This window comes from Oncorhynchus masou, chromosome 11 (genome assembly GCF_036934945.1).
Source record: "Oncorhynchus masou masou isolate Uvic2021 chromosome 11, UVic_Omas_1.1, whole genome shotgun sequence".
NCBI lineage: Eukaryota > Metazoa > Chordata > Actinopteri > Salmoniformes > Salmonidae > Oncorhynchus > Oncorhynchus masou.
Window position 1 is genome coordinate 57,744,163 of NC_088222.1, and position 22,080 is coordinate 57,766,242.

General features: G+C 43.4%; 1 protein-coding gene across 1 annotated transcript; it reads right to left on the minus strand.

Moving 5' to 3' along the window:
- Positions 1-1,669: 1,669 nt before the first annotated feature.
- Positions 1,670-21,431, minus strand: LOC135548873 (neutrophil cytosolic factor 1-like). The gene is made up of 11 exons (XM_064978924.1): positions 21,316-21,431; positions 20,945-21,025; positions 20,565-20,640; positions 17,287-17,452; positions 14,118-14,176; positions 13,607-13,729; positions 8,731-8,838; positions 6,895-7,012; positions 6,604-6,711; positions 4,897-5,072; positions 1,670-2,799 (listed from the first exon to the last, which is right to left on the minus strand). The coding sequence occupies exons 1-11, from the start codon at positions 21,385-21,387 to the stop codon at positions 2,651-2,653; spliced, it is 1,236 nt and encodes a 411-aa protein (XP_064834996.1). The 5' UTR covers positions 21,388-21,431; the 3' UTR covers positions 1,670-2,650.
- Positions 21,432-22,080: the final 649 nt, after the last annotated feature.

The window sequence follows — 22,080 nt, forward strand, 5'->3', positions numbered from 1 at the left end:
ATTCTTGGTCAAATACCTCTTACACAGCCTGGAGGTGTGTTGGGTCATTTTCCTGTTCAAAACCAAATGATAGTCCCATTAAGCGCAAACCAGATGGGATGGCGTATTGCTGCAGAATGCTGTGGTAGCCATACTGGTTAAATGTACCTTGAATTCTAAATAAATCACAGACAGTGTCACCAGCAAAGCATACCTCACACCATCACACCTCCTCCTCCATGCTTCACGGTGGGAACCACATGTGGCGATCATCCGTTCACCTACTCTGTGCCTCACAAAGATACGGCGGTTGGATCCAGAAATCTCATATTTGGACTCATCAGACCAAAGGACAGATTTCCACCGGTCTAATGTCCTTTGTCCGTGTTTATTGGCCCAAGCAAGTCTCTTATTATTGGTGTCCTTTACTAGTGGTTTCTTTGCAGCAATTTGACCATGAACGCCTGATTCATTCAGTCTCCTCTGAACAGTTGATGTTGATGTGTCTGTTACTTGAACTCTCTGGAAGCATTTATTTGGACTGCAATTTTTGAGGCTGTTGCATGTTTTTTTTATACTAGTGGTTTCATTAATTTGGGATCTATCGCATCCCACAACTGTCCCAGACTATGTTTGGAATATTTCTTTCTCGCACAGAATAGATCAACTTTTGTACTATTGACTTTTGTACTAACTTTTGTACTATGGGGGATAGTAGATTGACATAGGCAACTGCTTTTGCTGTTGGAGTCATGCGTGTCCACCAGTCGTGGGTGAACAGGGAGTGCAGGAGGGTCTAAGCACACACCCGAGGGGCCCCCGAGGGTCAGCGTGACGGAGGTCTTGTACCAAACCTCATTACCTGTGCCAGCCCGTCAGGATGTCAAGGATCAAGTAACAGAGGGAGGTGTTCAGAGATGAGCTTGGAGGGGACTATGGTGTTGAACGCTGAGCTGTAGTCTATGAACAGCATTCTCACAGTTATTTCCCCTGTTGTCCAGGTGGGAGGAGGCAGTGTGACGTGCTATTGAGATTGCATCATCTGTGGATCTGTTGAGGCGATATGAAAATTGGGGTGGGTCCAGGGTGTCTGGGATGATGTTGGAGTTCTTAGGAACAGGGACAATGGTGGTCAGCTTGAAACATGTTAGGAAGAGATTGAAAATGTCTGTGAAGACACTTGCCAGCTGGTCTGTGCATGCTTTGTGAAGGCACCGTTGTATTGCGTCTGCGAGTGTTGGTCTGTTTAAAGGTTTCTCACATAGTCCATGGAGAGATAGATCACACGGTCATCCGGAAGAGGGGTTTTTACGCAAGACTCAGTGTTGTTTTCCTCGAAGTGAGCAGAGAAGGCATTTAGCTTGTTTGGGAGTTCTGTATCACTGGGCATCTCACTGCTGGGTTTCCCTTTGTACTCTGTTATTGTTTGCCCTGCTACATGCGACAAGCGTCGGAGCCGGTGTAATAGGACTCCACCTTTCTCCTATATTTAGCTTTTGCATGTTTGATGTCTAATCAGAGGTCATAGCGGGCTTTCTTGTATGCTTCCATGTCTGCGTTCTTTGTAAGCTCAAGCCTTTATCTCAGTGCGGATAGTGTCTGTAATCCATGGTTTTTGGTTTGGATGCATTCATATGGTCACTGAGGGGACATCGTCGCTAACGATGAAATAGCAGACTGCACAAAATAATTTCAGTCTATATCATTTATTTTGCAGGTTACAAATAGCTTATTTCAGCAAACAAATAAAGAAGCTTATATTCCAAAAACTGCATATGGCGTCACAAACACATTTACTAACACTTTGTAAAAAAGTAACAGAGAAAATGGACACTTAAAAATGGGTAATACACCGGTGTCAATTGTACTTATTGTACTTATTGTATACTGAACAAAAAATGTGCAGTTTTGTTACAGTACACAATGCCACAGATGTCTCAAGTTGAGGGAGCGTGCAATTGGCATGCTGACTGCAGGAATGTCCACCAGAGCTGTTTCCAGATAATTTAATGTTCATTTCTCTACCATATGCTGCCTCCAGCATCATTTTGGAAAATTTGTCAGTATGTCCAACTGTCCTCAACCACAGACCACTTGTAACCATGCCAGCCCAGGACCTCCACATCTTCACCTGCGGGATTTTCTGAGACAAGTCACCCAGACAGCTGATGAAACTGAAGTGCATTTCTGTCTGTAATAAAGCCTTTTTGTGAGGAAAACTCATTCTGATTGGCTGGGCCAGGCTCCCTCGATTTGGGCCTGATGAATGTATTTAAATGAACCGATTTCCTTCTATGAACTGTAACTGAAATGAACTATGAACTGTCATTGAAATTGTTGCATTTATATTTTTGTTCAGTATACATAAAGAAAACCTATATGAAAATACCCTTAAATAAAAGGTGACATTCTGTACTGTCGCCTCATATTTCTAAAGCCAAATTAATTGTTTTTGCTTCACTGTCCAAATAAATAGGTAGAGGAGTGTACATTTACATTTCACTATTGTTTTACTTTCTCCAAGCAGTTAGTTAGTCCTATGTGTTTACATTTAGAAGAAAATGCAAAGTGCCCTCTATGGTACACATGGTTGGCTTTATCTGCTGATCAGTTTGTATTGCACACATTAACCCATCTTTCCTTGCATTGCATTACTGACAAAGTTTAAAGCTCAGTTCGTCTCGCGGACGCTGACTTTTTTGCAGGTGTTCTCCGTGCAGCGCTCCATGATGAGTTCAGGACTGGGCCGAGGGGGGATGCGGGGAGCCCCTTTCTTCAGCTCGCCCCCTGGACTAGAGCCTGCTGGCTTTGGGATGTTGTCTGAAAGTCAATCGGTAGAAAACTATGAAGGCCTTATTTTAGAAACGATCATTGAAATTGGTAAAAGGTTAAACAATTAAATTATGAGAACTATAACAGTTAGACAGTTACTCCAAATTTTTGAATTCCCATCAGATATTGATTGAATTGTAGCACATTCAACATTGTACTGGCAGAGACAAATAATTAAATGGGTCTGAACTGGCTGATTTCGCCTCGGTTTTCCGCCCCTCTCGTTAATAAATGCAACTGAAAAGACAAGATTTGCATCTTAGAGGTGTGCTTTGATGTGGGTGTGTTTCTTGTGGGGGTTTTCTCACATGGGAAGCATTCGTACATTCACTCTGGCAAAACTTCAACACAGTTAGTCACTCACCCGTCTATAAGCTAGCCAACTGTAGCCAAGCTAGCCAACTGTAGCCAAGCTAGCCAACTGTAGCACGCTGAAGCCTGTGTGCGACTGCGGCAGAATTTCTTTGATGTTGGATATCTCTATTGGGCTAACTTCATCACGGTCAGTGTGCGTTCCGAGCAGATTCAGAGAGAGAATTTATGAATGATCAACCACATGTTAAGCTGAAACTACATGGAGAGACGCCCGTCAACAGCATGACATTTGTGTTTGAGAGTAGGGAGTGTCAATCCACGTACGCTGTGTAGCGCATGCCAACTTAATTGCCATGAAAATCCATAATAAACAGTTGTATTTATGTTCGCTATGGAGCCCCTGGGAATGGCTGTTGGGTGTTCCTTTTGACTCACCTTAGAGGTCCTACGGGAGACACCGTATCTGCCTGGGCTAAACAACATGCGGAGAGAGTTGTAGCTAATAAACCCGAACAGACGGAAGTTGCTTTTATTTCAGCGCATTTCATTTTTTAACTGCTCATAAAACACTTGCCAAAATAGTTATTTAATCTCTTTTTGGTAGTGTAAGTGTCGAGATGCTGCGTTAAATCCCCGACCAGGAGTTAGCGTTCTTATAGGGTAATGTGGTTCTACTGGGGTAGGGATGAAAAAGTCTGCGATTTGAAAAAGTCTGCGAATGTTGTTTGAAATGTCCGATACAACATCAGTTGGCTGATATCATTAACCTACTGCATGCCCCTTATAAAATAAATAACTGCTGTGTGCAGGGTATGCTATTACCATGCTAACACTCATTAAGACATACTGGCAGCATAGCTAGCCATCTCAAGCAATCGCTGGTTGAAGTAACATTTTAGTGTAATGGAATTGACTGGTGACTATGATATGAATATTCATCACAACATTTTGACTGCATCTATAAAAAAAAAAGATTTTACAAATTATTAAAACGATTGTGTCGTTGTTGCTTGAATTCAGGTGAAGTTGAACTGTTAGATTGGTGCCCCAGTCCCGGATGAGTAGTGTCCATTTATAGACGTAACAGAAAGCCAATGTATTCCATTAAGCCCATTTCAGTCATTACCGGAGTCTTTGAAAGGTCATTACACAAACATTTTCGCGGTTGTAATGTTAACATAAAAAAACGAATGGCACAAGTGAGAAAAGAGGAAAGAGTAACAAGAGTAAAATGAAAGCAATCAATCCAGTGAAATTTAAGTGACACGTGGAATTTGCTCAAACACAGGAAATTGTTATCAGAAAAGGAGAAATCGTCAGGTGATCGGGGCAAGCCCATTGCTACTTTTATGGAGACGGCAATATACAGCTTTGCTGTCTGATTGAAAGCCTTTACTGTGGGAGCAAGTCATAGCCAATACTACCCCGCCGGAGACCTGGCTTCAAATAGTATCTGTATTCTTTCAAACTCTTAGCAGTGTTTGCTTGAGCTCAATCAACCTATCAAATGTATTTTATAAAGCCCTTTTTACTTCAGCAGTTGTCACTGCTGCTTTACAGCTGTAAAGGAGTGCCTGGAGCTGAGCTTGCCTTGAGTGCTACATAAACAGGGTTTGAACTTTTGGTACTATTTCATTGGTTCCATTCTGCATTTCAGGCAAGCTCAATAAAGCTTTGAAAAAAAAACAATACAGCAATATTTGAACCCAGGTCTGCCCCAATTGGATTTCATACAGTGTAACAATGACTGCCTGCATCAAAATGGTGTACCTCCGTTTTCAATCTCCTGCAGGGGAGACGGTGTGGCGTCATTAGAGGTCTTCCTGGGCTGATTGGGCCAGTCGCCCTTCTGCAGCAGGAAGCGACGACTGTTCCTACGGTACGTGTTCTGGCTGATGCCCTTGCGCCCTTTACCGTGAATACTCTGGGCGTTGCGGATTGTAGACCTGAAAGCCAAGAGGAGATATATGTCGAAAGAGGAAAAGAGAAGTTAAAACAAACCATTAGAATGTATCAATATTTTATTTAACCATTATTTTGACAGGGATTCAATTCCAAGACCAAAGTCTCTTTTCCAGATGAGCCCTGTTTAGCACAATACATATAAAAATACAATATTACACATTAAACTACGCATCCATATAAACTTTGATATACACAACAATACATGAGAAGCAAAACACAATCATAAAAAGCAGACAGTCTTCAGTAAAAAGATCTGAAATGCCTTAGCGGTACCAATTCCTCCAATGTTAAAGTATATGGGAGATCATTCCACATGTAAGGTGCAAGAAAACTAAAAGCAGATCTACCCAACTCAGTGGAAATCTAAGGTATCTCCAGAGTTCCCTCAGACCGGGTCTGGTAGCTCATACGTCAGATCTACCCAACTCAGTTGAAATCTAAGGTATCTCCAGAGTTCCCTCAGACCGGGTCTGGTAGCTCATACGTCAGATCTACCCAACTCAGTTGAAATCTAAGGTATCTCCAGAGTTCCCTCAGACCGGGTCTGGTAGCTCATACGTCAGATCTACCCAACTCAGTGGAAATCTAAGGTATCTCCAGAGTTAGCCCTCAGACCGGGTATGGTAGCTCATACGTCAGATCTACCCAACTCAGTGGAAATCTAAGGTATCTCCAGAGTTCCCTCAGACCGGGTCTGGTAGCTCATACGTCCAGCGGGGTAAAGTCAAAATACTTTGAAGTATTAATTTTTTATTTTTTGGGGGGCCTGCTCTTTTGTTTTGGGTTTTGTTTTGTTACGTGTTTGTTTGGTCTTCGTCCCCGTACCTTTACACGGCACAACGTTAAAAAAAACTATTACGCATTCCTGCACCTGTCTCCCGATCCTTCATGCCAACGTGACAAATGTACATTTACTCAAGTATGACAATTGAGTACTTTAACTTTAAACCATTTAGACTTTTATTCAAGTGGTAATTTACTGGGAGCCTAGTGGTTAGAGCATTGGACTAGTAACCAGAAGGTTGCGAGTTCATACCCCCGAGCTGACAAGGTACAAATCTGTCGTTATGCCCCTGAACAGGCAGTTAACCCACTGTTCCCAGGCCGTCATTGAAAATAAGAATTTGTTCTTAACTGACTTACCTTTTTTTAAATAAAGGTAAAATAAAAAATAAAAAAATGGCAGAAGTTGATGCAGGAGGGCTTTATAAACAAAAAGAGTGCAATGCATCAATCTATGAGACTTCAAAGAGGGCCAGCCTACTTCCTGATACAGAATGCAGTGATGTGTACTGAATCTATCGCCCATAAAAAAAGGGTAGTGCGCTGTGATAACAATCGTCCCATTGCTTCAATACAATAAGAAGCCCATTTGAATTCTTAATTTCTTAACTCAGTTAAGACAAGGTACGAAAGACAAGGTCTTTGTCGGAGTTTCTATGCTTTTATAACTTTGTCTTTATCCATAGAGGATGTCATTCAAAATAAATGTCCAGAAGTTTGTAGGCCTACCGTCTGGGTGGTGGTATCTTTCTTCTAATCACATTCTCCTCCATCTCCTTCTTCTCTCCAGTTTTGTGGAGAAACATAGAGGGGAAGTGTCCTGTCTCCTCTCCTTTCCTATCCAAGACGATACACCCAACAAGCACTTAGAAACACTGTGTGTGTGTGTGTGTGTGCTATATGATACAACAGTAGCAAATATGGAACCTACTACTGATCCACACAGCTGCCTGCCTGTGGTCCGAACTTATTACAGAGATGAATAGAGAGCAAGGAAGAGTACAGAATCAGCCTACATACCTGACCACCCACCATCCATCCAGCAGCTTGTGAATGACCTCAATAGTTTCTCCAGTCTCGAGAGTTAGCTCATCGTCTTGTGCTGCCTTGTAGGCTTGGGTGGTGATATAGAGTTCTCCTGTGGGGACAAACACACATTGGAATTATGAGCTCAAACTCAAAGCACTTCTGTACCACCTAGAGCAGTGGATCCCAATCCCCCCAAAAAACAACTTCCAGCTGCGTACACCCTCTAGCACCAGAGTCAGCGCACTCTCAAATGTTTTTTTTTACATAATTGTAAGCCTGCCACACACACTATACCATATGTTTTAATAAATGTAAGAATGAGTGTGAGATTGTCACTTCCCACGAGCCAGGTGGTGACAAAGAGCTCTTATAGGACCCGAGCACAAATAATAATACATCTTTTCGTCTCTTTATTTAACCATCTTACATATAAAACCTTATTTGTTCATTGAAAATTGTGAATAACTCACCGCAGGTTAATGAGAAGGGTGTGTTTGAAAGGATGCACATAACTCTGCAATGTTGGGTTGTACTGGAGAGAGTCTCAGTCTTAAATCATATTCCACACCGTCTGTGGCTGTATTTAGTTTTCATGCTAGTGATGGCCGGGAATCCACTCTCACATAGGTACGTGGTTGCAAAGAGGCAAAGGGCATCAGTGTCTTAACAGCGTGATTTGCCAAAGCAGGATACTCTGAGCGCAGCCCAATCCAGAAATCTGTCAATGGCTTCTGATTAAATTACATTTTCATAGAACTGCTTGTTGCAATTTTGATGAGGCTCTCTTGTTCAGATATCGATAAGTGGACTGGAGGCAGGGCAGGAAAGGGATAACAAATCCAGTTGTTTGTGTCAATCACAGCCTCATTTTTGTGCCGCACATTGAATATAGTTGCGGAGAGTCAGGCAAGAAAAATCACCCAGATAGGCTAGTTGTGTGAGAAATTAGTTATCATGCAAGAGGTCAGACAAGTGAAAATTATGGTCAGTAAAGATAACTTTAAGCTCATCTCTCTATTAAAAAAACATGTCAATTCTTTGCCCCTTGATAACCAGCGCATTTCTGCATGTTATAAAAGTGTTACATGGTCGCTGCCCATATCATTGGATACTACAGAAAATACATGAGAGTTCAGGGGCCTTGCTTTAATAACAAAGTTAACCATTTTCACTGTAGTGTCCGAAATGTCTTTCAAGCTGTCAGGCATTCCCTTGGAACCAAGAGCCTCTCGGTGGATGCTGCAGTGTACCCAAGTGGCATCGGGAGCAACTGCTTGCATGCGTGTTACCAGTCCACTATGTCTCCCTGTTTTGGCTTTTGCACCATCAGTACAGATACCAACACGAGCAGCAGCTACAGAGAGTAACGGTTAATGTGATTGGATGTTAATTATTTGACTAGGCTACCTGTATTTGACAATGTGTTGTTATTTTGCTGAACACTAGATGGTTTCATCTTATTTTTGGCAGTGAAAGGAGGCTAATCAGGTGAGAAAGAAAAACTCACAAATGTATAGCACCGTTGGAAAATAAAATGGACTGTTTGAAAATGTGAAGATATAAAAAATAAAATAATGTCAATCACATTTTTATTTGGCGTACCCCCGACGGCATTGCTTGGGACCTAGAGGAAAGGCTTTGTTTAGAATTTGGTTAATATTATACAGACAGCCAACACAAAACCTAACAAACACATCACCTGTGACCTCACTGAAAATAGTGTCACATAGATATTAGATACAAATATAAATAACAAATGTTGATTGGTCGCCACTAGCCTCCCTTGCTCTTATTTTAGTTAGAGCCCTAGCAGGTGGTGAGACTTGCCTGCATAGTTGGGATCAGCGTCTTCAGGCTCCTCTGGTCCATCAAGGGGCTCCAGGTAAGAGGCGGGCACCCAGCCACGCTTGGTATCACACTGGCAGAACCACCAACCTGCCATGGTAGAGGGGTCAAAGGTCAAGTGAGCACTAAGCACGGAAACCATGTCCATGTTCAGTAGGGCATGCAATGGTAAACATTTAAAAATATGTGTTTCCTATTGGGTAGGAGGTACTCCCTCCCTGTGTCAGTCGGTTGTCTTTTGTTTCGTGCCTACTAAACACGACCCAGAAGGAGCAGCAGTCGATTCATCAGGAATACCTGAGGGATAACTAGGGGCTTTTCTCAATAGGATTTGCTCAACTCCTCCGTCCTGTCGCCTCTTTTTGAAAAAGGTCAAAGGTAATCGAAGAGAGGCGGCGAGGACACGGAACTTGGCCGAAAATGCGCTTGTATGAAACTCCTTCTCCACTCGCTCGTCATCAGGCAAACTACACTTACAGGGGTGGACCCCAAAATAATCGTGTAAAGTAATAAAAACGAATTAAGTTAGTTGTGCAACACATTTTATAGATAAAACGATAAGTAGTGTAATATGATCTAAAATAAGGACGCACGACAATGAGGTTCTAGCTCCAGCCTGTTTATTAACCTAACCCTTGCATGTCCTACATAGGTATGGATACCCCCAAGGGACATCCTACCACATCTCCCCCTCTCCCATGAACAAGACCTCAACATGCATAACCCCTGAAGCATAACTGAAATGCAATTTGGAAACCAGTATTATTCTCTAACATGCTACTTCCCATCCTGAAACAGTATGAAAGCATTAAATCACACAGTATGAACATTAACTTAGGTACGTGCAGTCTCTTTTTGCTGGGTATGGTCCCCAGCAGTATGTTTTCTCTTCACGTAACATAGTCTTTCAGCCACTCTGGTGGCTTCACATTCCTTTTTGGGCGCGCTTGTGGCTCTGTGAGCATTCTCTCTCCTTCACCCTCTTATTGTGCATTTTCTGTGGCCTCGGTCTGTGTGGCTGGTAGATCTGGAAGAGCTCTGAGGTGCCTTCCTGTTTGGCCATCGGGGTTTAAGCTGAGCCGGCGAGACAGGCAATGGGAAACGCAGCCTCCTGCCCATCAGGAGCTCGGCAGGCGACGGCCCATGATGCAGTGGTGTAACTCTGTAAGCTAACAGAGCCCTGTATGGATCCTTGTTCTTTTTCAGCAGTCCCTTGACTGTTTTCACAGCTCTCTCTGCCTCACCATTACTCTGTGCATGGTAGGGGCTACTGGTCACATGTATGAAGTCATATTCTGCGACAAAAGCAGAAAAGGAGCTGGCAGAGAACTGGGGAGTGTTATCTGTAGGACCTCAGCGACCCCTTGCCTGGACAAAATAGACTTTAATCCATTGATAATACCAGCTGATGTGGTTATGGGTGTCTTTGCTATTTCAATGTATCTTGAGTAGTAATCTACCACTAGCACATAAGTGTCATTTTTCCAATAGAACATATCCGCCCCAACCTTTTGCCATGGCTGTTTTGGCAGCTCCGTTGCAATCATTGGCTCCGGATGACAAGGTTGACAAGGTTGACATTTTGTACACACTGGGCCACTAGCTTGGCAATCTGAGTACTCAGACCAAGCCACCACACTGACAGTTGAGCCCTCAATCTGCATTTGGTTATCCCCATGTGTCCATCATGCACTCTGTCTAGCATTTCTGGTTGTAGAGTCTCTGGGATAACTCTCCGTTGTCCTTTCTTGAGAAGGTCTCCATTACAGTGAAAGTCACGTTGGTGCACCCAATAGGGCTTCAGCAGTTGAGGCAGTTCCTCCTGCCTCCCTTTTTGCACTGCTGCACTATCTGTTGGCAGACGTGGTCTCGTTGTTGCTCCTCTGCAATCTGCTGCAGTTTGGTCTGAGATGCAGGTAGACTGTCCCTTATTGTATTAATGGACACCTGTACCTCACCCTCTAGACATTGCTCCTCCTCTGATAATGGACGTTTAATTGGGGCCCTGGAGAGTGCATCTGCTGTGATCAGTGCCTTCCCTGGCACATACACCATCTTGTAGGTGAACCTCAGTAATCTGAGGCGGAAGCGCAGAACTCTGGGAGACAAGTTGTCCAGTGCTTTTGTCCCTAACAGAGCCAACAGTGGTTTGTAGTCAGTCTCTGCTGTAAACTGCAGGCCAATAAGGTATTGGCTGAGCCTTTCACATGCCCATGTGATAGCCAACGCCGCCTCCTACACTTGAGCATATCTTTGCTCTGTGTCGGATAAGCTTCGGGAGATGTATGCGATTGGACACCACTCCATGTTGTCCTGCATCTGTGTGAGGACCGCCCCTAGCCCAAAGGATGATGCATCTGTGTGAGGACCGCCCCTAGCCCAAAGGATGATGCATCTGTGTGAGGACCGCCCCTAGCCCAAAGGATGATGCATCTGTGTGAGGACCGCCCCTAGCCCAAAGGATGATGCATCTGTGTGAGGACCGCCCCTAGCCCAAAGGATGATGCATCTGCTGATACTTTTGTGTTAGCGTGGGGACGAGCGTGAGGCCAGATCTCCTTTGATTTTGTCAAACGCTACCTGTTGCATGTGACCCTATGACCAGTCATTCTCTTTGGCTAGTAAGTCTCTCAAGAGGTTTGGTTGTATCTGAGAACAATGGGGGGAACTTACCCACATATGTGGCCATGCCTAAAAAGGTCCTGACTTCAGCCACATTCTGGGGTCTGGGCATATCTGTGATGGCGCTGATCTTCTCTGGGTCCGGCTCTATTCGGGTCAGAACTGCTGTAAGCCTTACATCATGTTCTGCTCTGTCCCTTCCGCACACGAGCACATCGTCTACGTGGACTATGACGCCACTCAGCCCATCCAACAGCTGGGACATGCGTCTTTGGAAATGCTCAGGACCGGAAGTGATTCCAAATGGCAAAACATTAAAACAGCAACGGCCAAACGGTATTATAAACATTGTGATGCCCTACTCTCTGATGACAGCAGTATCTGCCAGAAACCTGAGCGGGCATCCAGCTTTGTGAAGACTTGTGAGCCATCCAACTGAGCCAGTGACTGCTCCACTGATGGTAAGATGTGTCTCTCTCTGCAGAGTGCCTCATTCAATTTAGTCATGTCCACACAGATCCTTATTTCCCCATTGGCTTTTGGGACCACCACCATCCCTGCACACCAGTCTGTGGGACTCTATTTTCTTCCATCCTCCAACTCTTCCTTTACTCTGGCCAATAAAGGGATAGGCACCCGGCGGGGGGTAGTAAGGGCATAGGGGACAGCATCCTCTTTCAGACAGATTTTGTAGTCACCTTCGATCCTTCCTAGACCAGAAAACACTTTTGGGAATTTCTTTTTGAAAACCTCACCTGGGTCCTCCAGTTCGCTCACTCTCTCAATGAGTTGCAATGCTTCAATTGCTGGCAGCCCCAGCAACGGTCTGGCGAGAGAGTCAATGACGAAGACAGGCTGGATGGCCCTTTTGTCTTTACTCTCCAGTTTAATCACCAAGTGCCCTGCCACTGGTAACATGTTATTACTGGGCCCGTACAGTTGTTTGTTTTTGGAGAGCAAAGGGCCATCTCTGCTATAGCTATACAGCCTAGTTGGGATAGCAGTCACTGCTGCCCCAGTGTCTCGTTTAAATGACACAACCTCCCCATTGAGTGTAATGTCTGAATGCCAGCCAGTATTGTTTTCCTTTACTTCTCCCAGAAAGATGCTGTCCTGCTGTACCTCCTCTGAAACCTCATGCATTTGCTTTAATCGACAGACAGCTGAAAAGTGTCCTCTCCTGTGACATTTCCTGCATTCCGCATCCTTTGCTGGGCAATCTTTCCATCTGTGGAAAGGGGATTTCCCACATTTGCGACAAACACTTGAACTAGCTACTGGTGCTGTCTTTTTCTGTTTCCCTACATTTTTTTTAAGCTCTGTATATTCGTTCTGCAAGGAGCTCCTGTCACGCAGTATCGTCTGCTGTCTTTTTACTGTCTCACTCTGCCTAACTAATGCGAAATCCGTCAGCACTAGCCACTGGCCTGTCCGTGTTTGCGCCAGAGGCCGTTGAACTTGGAGTCGCAAACCCTGAAATCCTGTCAACTTCTTCCTCTTGCAACATGTTGCTTAGCAGTAACTTAGTCCTTGCTCGTTAGCTAGCAAAATAACGATGTGCGCGGTCTTATCTCCAACACTGTGCCCTCCCTGCTTTGAAACAGCCTGAATGTATGATTTACTTGGGACGTCTTTCACGTTTATGTGAATTTTAAAACCACTTCTGACCCCATGTAGTACGATCTAAAATAAGGACGCGTGACAACAAGGTTCTAGCTCCAGCCTGTTTATTAACCTAACCCTTGTATGTCCTACATAGGTACGGATAGCCCCAAGGGATATCCTACTACAAATAGAATATTGTTTTTAAACGTGTGCATGCTTTTCTCTTTTGACAAATTAAAAACCGATTGAAAACTATTCCGCAAAGGAATCAGGTAGGATGCACATGACACCTCAATGAAAGGTGGCTATCGAGGAGGGGAGGACACTAACAAATTGACATCTCCTCGATCACTTGACCACTTATCGGTTTCCGGGTCACGGAGAAGAGAAGGTGGAGGACAGACTTTTTCCCAAATGAGAAAATGTTGCATCCAGTTCACATTGTCACATGCAAACTTTTGTGCCTATTATTTCAGGGAAAATGTCAATTGTTCATGCTTGGTGTTGCCATCTAGTGTACACACTAGTGAATACACCACCCTGATATTAGAGCAACTGTATTTTAAGATGGTGTCTGTTCTGACTGGGACCAATCACTTGCTCAGTGATGTTGGGTCTTATCGTCACTCACCGTTTGGGCTTTTCTCCACAATCTCCACTAAGTCTCCAGTAAGAAGGTTGATCTCATACTTGGAGGTCTTGCTGTAGTCAGAGATCACCCTGTAGCTTTCCAATATGATGGGGCCAGAGATTTCTGGTCAGATGACAAAAATGACAATGACAATCTGCAGTAGACCTATAAATGAATGATGTGTAGCCATAGATTCTTGAAGAATATAACTTATAAAGGCCTCATAAGCTTAGTTCAACTGACGTACCCCATCAGAACCCAAAATATAAGCTTGTTTTATTTCCAGTCCTTGTATCCATAGCTCTGTATGAATTTGAGAGTGGTTACATTTCGTCAGCTTTTTACTGAAACAGGGGCTTTGTTATTGCTTCAACTGCTGATTGCCACTTTAAATCACTATGGCAGATCTCTTTATAACAGGACTATAGCCCATATTCCCTCACAAGTTTGGCTGGAAAAGTGTTTCTATTAGTGGGTTTATAAAAGGGTATAGACGAAGACGGGGTCTTACCAGAAGTGTTGCCTCTGGCCTTGTCCGTGGACATCACAGTGGTCTCATTTCTTTTGAATCTACAAGGGAAACAAGGGAAACATGGTGAACTCAATCATTATTCTACACTGAGTGGACAAAACATCTTTCCATGACATAGACTGACCAGGTGAAAGCCATAAACCCTTAGTAGTTGCCAGGCGCACTGGTTTGAGTGTGTTAAGTACTGCAATGCTGCTTGGTTTTTCACACTCTACAGTTTCTTGTGTGTCTCAAGAATGGTCCACCACCCAAAGGACATCCAGGCAACTTGACACAACTGTGGAAGGCATGGTAGTCAACATGGGCCAGCATCCCTGTGGAACACTTTCGGCACCTTGTAGAGTCCATGCTCTGACAAATTCAGGCTGTTCCGATGGCAAAAGGGGGTCCAACTCAATATTAGGAAGGTGTTTCTAATGTTTTGTAAACTCAGTGTATATCAATCCAGAAGCAAAGGTAACACAAAGGCTGAGTTTCATTCCCTCGTTCATTTTCATTCAAGGATCTGATACAACAGGGTAGGTGTAAGCAATAACGCCACCTAGTTATGACCATATTGCTTTCCCCATCCAGTCCTATCAGATCTGGGAATGGGAGGAGAGGGAACATCTTCCTGGAACGTCTTCTTGGAATGAAACAGGCTGCATTCAGATTCATTACCCTTCTCCAGAAGTGTGCACACTGTCCTCTTCCCCCAAATGCATTTAACCCCCCTTAAAGGGCTATTTACACCCTACGGAGTTGGCTCAGTGTTGCAATGTCATTTTTCATCACAAAAGGGCCAGATCCTTGTAGTGTGGTCCAACATTCTATGTACTCCCGTGCCACATGAAAATTGTAACATGCCATATCATGTTACCAAAAGGTGCCCGTTGGTCTAAAATAAGAATACACCCCAGCGCACGCACCCGTGTAGATCTAGGCAGGTTAAATGTGTGGAAACCTTAAAGTCGATTAATGAGATGGCACGTCACACAGTGATGTAATTTTAAATAGCTCCCTGTATGTTTATGCTAGAGACTTAAGCCATACGTGCGCTATCGTGCGCATATTGATGTTTTTCCCCCACACCAAATGCGATCACGAAACACAGGTTAAAATATCAAAAACTCTGAACCAATGATATTAATTTGGGGACAGGTCAAAAAGATGTAACATTTATGTTAATTTAGCTAGCTAGCTTTCAGTTGCTAGCTAATTTGTCATATTTAGTTAGCTTGCTGTCGCTAGCCAATTTGTCCTAGGATATAAACGTTGAGTTGTATTTTACCTGAAATGCACAAGGTCCTCTACTCCGACAATGAATCCACACATAAAACGGTCAACCGAATCGTTTCTAGTCATCTCCCCTCCTTCCAGGCTTTTTCTTCTTTGGACTTTATATGACGATTGGCATAACTTTCTTAGTATTACCATAACAACAACTTTCCTCAGTTCGTCTTTCAATCACCCATGTGGGTGTAACCAATGAGATGGCACATGGGGTATTTGCTTCTATAAACCATGCAATGATTGAATAACATGTATGTGTACATTTATTTTGCAACGTGAGCGGTGTGGTCAGCATGTTACTGCTTCTTGTAGTGGCTGGATCTCAATACCCTCTTTCGGCTGATATGAAGGTTGAGCCTGTCCCATAATATGGGGTTAGTGAAAGCTATGTTTTTTCTACACATGAGAGGATCTGGACAAGAAAGAAGGTCACAAAATTCTCTGTAAAACCCCGAACCATGTTAGCTTATATATGTTAGCTTAGTAGATGTTGTGATCTAAGGGTTTAGACCTACAGCATTGGATTGGTGCATACATGGCTGGAGGGAGTTTACACCATGTTCCTCACACCAGTCCATTCCTTTTAAATCCATTTAGGGGAGTCTACGAGTGCACACTTCAGAAGGGTAAAGAGTCATAATGTCGCCACAGTCTTCACAGTTTAGTAGTGAGACATTGTGTAACGGGTGTCGTCGTCTGATGAGGAAGAATCGGACCAAAGCGCAGCGTGACTTTTATTGAACTGAACACTAGAACAAAACAACAAAGTGAATAAAAGAAACCGAAACAGTCCTGTCAGGTACAGAACTACCCACCACCAAAGGACCAAGCAGCGTGGTATGGAGGAGCAGAGGGTTCAGGACTCCTGGACATGGGAGGAGATACTGGACGGAAAGGGACCCTGGAGACAGGCTGGGGAATATTGCCGCCCGAAAAAGGAACTGGAGGCAGCTAAAGCTGAGAGGCAGTGATATGAGGCAAGTGCCATGCGAGAGTGGACATCCAGCCAGGGCGAATTGTGGCAGCTCAGCGCGCTTGGTCTCCGGTGTGCCGTTTCGGCCCAGGGTATCCTGCGCTGGCTCTGCGCACTGTGTCTCAGGTGCGCTGGGACTGTTCAGTTCATCCTATTAATGCGCTCCGCCCGTGTCGGGCTAAAGTGGGCATTGAGCCAAGTGGGCCAGCAACGAGGGTGCCCAGTCCGGGGCCGCAACAACCAGGGTGCCCAGTCCGGGGCACGCAACAACGAGGGTCCCCAGTCCGGGGCCCGCAACAACGAGGGTTCCCAGTCTGGGGTCCGCAGCGAGGGTCCCCAGTCCCGGGTCGGCGGCGAGGGTCCCGTGTTGGCGGTGAGGCGCCACAAGTGGGCCAAGCCAGAGGTGGAGCGGGGTCTGCGTCCCACACCAGAGCCGCCACCGCGGAGAAATGCCCACCCAGACCCTCCCCTATAGGTTCAGGTTTTGCGGCCGGAGTCTGCACCTTTGGGGGGGGTACTGTCACGCCCTGACCTTAGAGAGCTTTTTATGTCTCTATTTTGGTTTGGTCAAGGTGTGATTTGGGTGGGCTATGTTCAGTTTTCTATGTTTTGTATTTCTTTGTTTTGGCCGGGTATGGTTCTCAATCAGGGACAGCTGTCTATCGTGGTCTAAAATTGGGAACCATACTTAGGCAGCCCTTTCCCCACCGGTGTTTTGTGGGTAGTTGTTTTCTGTTTAGTGTTCTGTACCTGACAGGACTGTTTCGGTTTCTTTTATGCACTTTGTTGTTTTGTTCTAGTGTTCAGTTCAATAAAAGTCATGAACACTTACCACGCTGCGCTTTGGTCCGATTCTTCATCAGACTACGACACCCGTTACACATTCCTTGTTGTTGTACTTACGGCTGTTGAGCGGGTGGGTTCTCATCCTCCGGTCGGACCTTGAAGAAGTTGCATACCAGCTGGCAGCGTGATATTTTGGGGGGCAGGTTGATGAGAGAGTGACAGTATTCAGCCAGAGTGCTCTGCCTGGTCTCGGTGCTCTTTTGGCTGTCCAACCATTTTGGCGCTGAGGATAGGAGGGACAGAAGGAACATGTAAAAAATTGCAGGTCAATTAAAATGGAATATTCAAAATAAACACACTACAGTGTTGGATGTAGATGTTACATGTTTATCTCTGACAAGGTTGCACAAGGAACTAAATGCAGTTTCCTCTTAATGTATCACACTGTCATTAAAGCTACTTGTAAAAATATATATTTGACCGTTATTTAACTAGGCAAGTCAGTTAAAGAACAAATTCTTATTTTCAATGACAGCCTAGGAACAGTGGGTTAACTGCCTTGTTCAGGGGCAGAACAACAGAGTTGTACCTTGTCAAGTCGGGGATTTGAACTTGCAACCTTCTCTTGCCCTTTTGGATTATTAATAAATATCAAAGACACAAAACATCTGCCTCTCGTGTCTGCATCTGGGTCTTGTCTTGTGCCCTTATACACCTTCCAAATTGGCCAAATCCAGTCAATACATGATATTGTTTAGAGTAAAATCTTCATAGGTATTCGTATTTTCTGGGGAAAATCCTGGTATTGCATCGTACTTTGAGGTTTGTTCACAACTTCTGCTTCCCCATGTTGTATCAACACAAGTTTAAAACCACTTGAGCCCTGTTGAGGGTCCTTGTTGTGTTAGTTCAGTGTTCACAAACTTTTTACAGTTCCATACACCTACAAACATTCAACCTCCAGCTGCGTACCCCCTCTATCAGTATGGTCAGGGCACTCTCAAATGTTGTTTTTTGCCATCATTATAAGCCTGCCTGCCCCCCCCCCACCCCACACACACACAATGCATTTATTAAACATAAGAGCTGGGAAGTGACAAAAAGCTCTTATAGGACCAGGGCACAAATAATAATAATACATATTTTGTCTCTTTATTTAACCATCTTACATATAAAACCTTATTTGTTCATTGAAAATTGTGAATAACTCACCGCAGGTTAATGAGAAGGGTGTGTTTGAAAGGATGCACATAACTGCAATGTTGGGTTGTATTGGAGAGAGTCTCAGTCTTAAATAATTTTCCACACACAGTCTGTGCCTGTATTTAATTTTCATGCGAGTGAGGGTCGAGAATCCACTCTCACATAGGTACGTGGTTGCAAAGGGCATCAGTGTCTTAACAGCGTGATTTGCCAAAGCAGGATACTCTGAGCGCAGCCCAATCCAGAAATCTGGCAGTTGATTTTGATTATTTTTTCACAGAACTGCTTGTTGCAATTTCGATGTGGCTCTTTTGTTCAGATATCGATAAGTGGACTGGAGGCAGGGCATGAAAGGGATAAAGAATCCAGTTGTTTGTGTCATCGATTTCGGGAAAGTTCCTGCGTATTTTCGTATCCAACTCACTCCGGTTCTTCGCTATATCACATTTGACATGGTCCATAAGCTTGAGTTCATTTGCACACAAAAAATCATCCAATGATGGAAAGACCTGTGTGTTGTCCTTGTTAATGCAGACAGAGTACAGCTCCAACTTCTTAATCATAGCCTCAATTTTGTGCTGCACATTGAATATAGTTGCGCAGAGTCCCTGTAATCCTAGATTCAGATCATCCAGGCAAGAAAAAACATCACCCAGATTGGCCAGTCGTGTGAGAAACTAGTCATCGTGCAAGTGGTCAGACAAGTGAAAATTATGGTCAGTAAAGAAAACTTCAAGCTCGACTCTCAATTTCCAAAAACATGTCAATTCTTTGCCCCTTGATAACCAGCATATTCCTGTATGTTATGAAAGCGTTACATGGTCGCTGCCCATATCATTGGATACTACAGAAAATACATGAGAGTTCAGGGGCCTTGCTTTAATAACAAAGTTAACCATTTTCACTGTAGTGTCCAAAATGTCTTTCAAGCTGTTGGGCATTCCCTTGGCACCAAGAGCCTCTCGGTGGATGCTATAGTGTACCCAAGCGGCGTCGGGAGCAACTGCTTGCACACACGTTACCACTCCACTATGTCTCCCTGTCATGGCTTTTGCACCATCAGGACAGATACCAACATGAGCAGCAGCTACGTTTGGCTACATACGGGCCTTTAGTGGAATTTCTGTGAGAGAGTAACGGTTAGTGTGATTGGATGTTAATTATTTGACTAGGCTACCTGTATTTGACAGTGTGTTGTTATTTCAATGAACAGTATATGGCGGCATTAATTTTGGCTGTGAAAGGAGGCTAATCAGGCGAGAGAGGAAAACTCACCCAAATGTATAGCCCCATTGGAAAATATAATGGGACTGTTTGAAAATATGAAGATTTTTATTTTATTTATTTAAATTCAAAAAATAATAATTTATATTTAAAGAAAATGTGAATCACATTTCTATTAGGTGTACCCCCGATGGAATTCTCCAGTTTGGGAGTCACTGTGTTAGTTAATTTAGCTTTCGTACTAAATAATCACTAGTGGTCACAGCCTTTGGATTAAAAATATGCTGCCTTTAGTGAGAACTAAAAGTGCAAACTGTTTAACAAAAAGCAAAAGTGCAAAATATGTAATACACATACAGAATCCCTACCAATCAGCTATTAACTGTACAGCACAACAAGTTATTAATCTACTATATAACTATTTAGACTGCATAAGAATAAGATGCACTGTAATTTAAAGAATATATTTTTGATAAATCATTTTTGCTTAAATTCAATTCTAGAAAATAAAAATATATTGAATAAGGTTATTTTCAAAGAATATTCAAATTAGACAGGATGCTATGGTTTACTGATTAGCATTTATACAAAAAAAGAGAAGTACATTTGTCACATCTGGATAGCAGCTGCAGGTGTTTCCTTATGAGAAGCATTGACTGACAACAAGCACTACTTAGTCTGTTCACCCAAGTGCACACAACACCAACACTTTTTTTGTTTTCAAATGAAGCAAAAATGCAAAGGATACTAGAATTACAACATCACTGCTATAGTAAATTGTCGAGAGATCAATACTTTCTTCATCCATGATTTTCCATCTAGGTGCTCAATGCCCTTTACATGGTAAGGTGGACATTCACCTCATCCACCACCAATATGGTGCACAGCAACCATTTGTGCCAGAACGCTAACCACACAACAGTTATCATTGTGGAGAGGTAAGCCATAGAGCAGGTACATGTCCTTACCTGGTAATGCAGGGATGATCCTGTCTTTCTTATTGATGTCACCAGCCTCAATTGGGAACATCTCCATGAGGGATTTCTATAACCCAGACACATTATCAACTGACTGCAGATCAGTGGGGATGGTAGGGAGGCAGTTATTCATCTTGAATTTCTATATCCCCGGCAGACAGGCACCATATCAACTGACTGCAGATCAGTGGGGCTAATAGTAAGGAAGGCATTTCACTGCCTTTATCTATTTAACAAGCTTTTAGTTATTTAGGTAGCAATGAAATCCCTTTGCCTGCTATTTTCATACAGACAAACACTACACATACACAGTTGTCCAACCTTTCGACTTTCTGCCTCCAGGCTATTAAATTATGTGAGCAGAGACTCACATGAAATGTGTAGATCTCCGGATACCCTCTATAGATCAACTTCTCTGACAGGTTGTTCCATTTCACCATCAGCATGTAGACCTTTGAAAAAGTAGTCAAAAAGATAAGTGAAGAACCATCAAATCCTCTACAGCTATTTTGCAGAATTAAAATGGTATGAAAGCAATTTAATGTGAACTAATAATCCTGGTCATTAAAGTTTTGTAAGCAATCGTCTTTACTATTAAGAAGAGACTTGGACGAAGAAGCACTTTGAATAGAGCATCTCCATCTCCATTGAGACTAGGCTTAATCCATGTCTGGGAAAACAACCTCATGCATTAATCTCCACTGAACCATTTGGTATTTTGGTCAACAATGATCAAACTCACATAGTGCTGACTGGGGAAGAAGCGTTTCTCAAAGCCCAGAAACTCCACATGCCTGACATAGGCTTCCTCCATTGTAAGATGCAGAAGAGTAATGATCAAGTCCACAAATGTGCCAAGTGAAAACGGAAGAGCTTTTATAGCAACAGTGTGCACTCAGAAAGCAGCCAGCCCCTGTAGTAGGAGGTCCCCAACAGATACCTTGGGTTCCTCACGTAGCTATCACTGGTCATTTAATGAGAAATGGAAACAGTGGGCACTCAGAAAGCAGCCAGCCCCTGTATTAGGAGGTCCCCAACAGATACCTTGGGTTCCTCACGTAGCTATCACTGGTCATTTAGTGAGAAATGGAAACAGTGTGCACTCAGAAAGCAGCCAGCCCCTGTATTAGGAGGTCCCCAACAGATACCTTGGGTTCCTCACGTAGCTATCACTGGTCATTTAATGAGAAATGGAAAAAACTTTGGTTGCATATAGATCCTTTCAATTGCATCATCCATGAGTTCATTGGGTCAATTCATAATTTCCTTTATGAATCATCCATGAGTTCAGAGTTCATTCAAAGGCCATCATCTCAAAGCTATTTCCTTTAAGTTATAAAGCTGTCACAGTCAAGAATAGATACAGTGCATTTCACAACATACTATTTAAAAAAATCTCACAGATAATATTTGATTCAAATAAATAAACAGATCACTAAGGGTTCTTGTTGTTGTTGTGATTATAGATCTGTATGCTCTGTAGAAATTTACATGTCTCACTTATTGG

What these genes read in the sequence shown, in the direction of transcription:
- LOC135548873 (XM_064978924.1), bottom strand. Translation starts at nt 21,387, where the DNA reads ATGGAGGAAGCCTATGTCAGGCATGTGGAGTTTCTGGGCTTTGAGAAA. An exon ending in AACCCACCCGCTCAACAGCC is followed by an intron (nt 14,177 to 17,286) that starts GTAAGTACAACA and finishes TTTCCCTTGTAG; the next exon opens with ATTCAAAAGAAATGAGACCA. An exon ending in TGTGGAGAAAAGCCCAAACG is followed by an intron (nt 8,839 to 13,606) that starts GTGAGTGACGAT and finishes CTACCATGGCAG; the next exon opens with GTTGGTGGTTCTGCCAGTGT.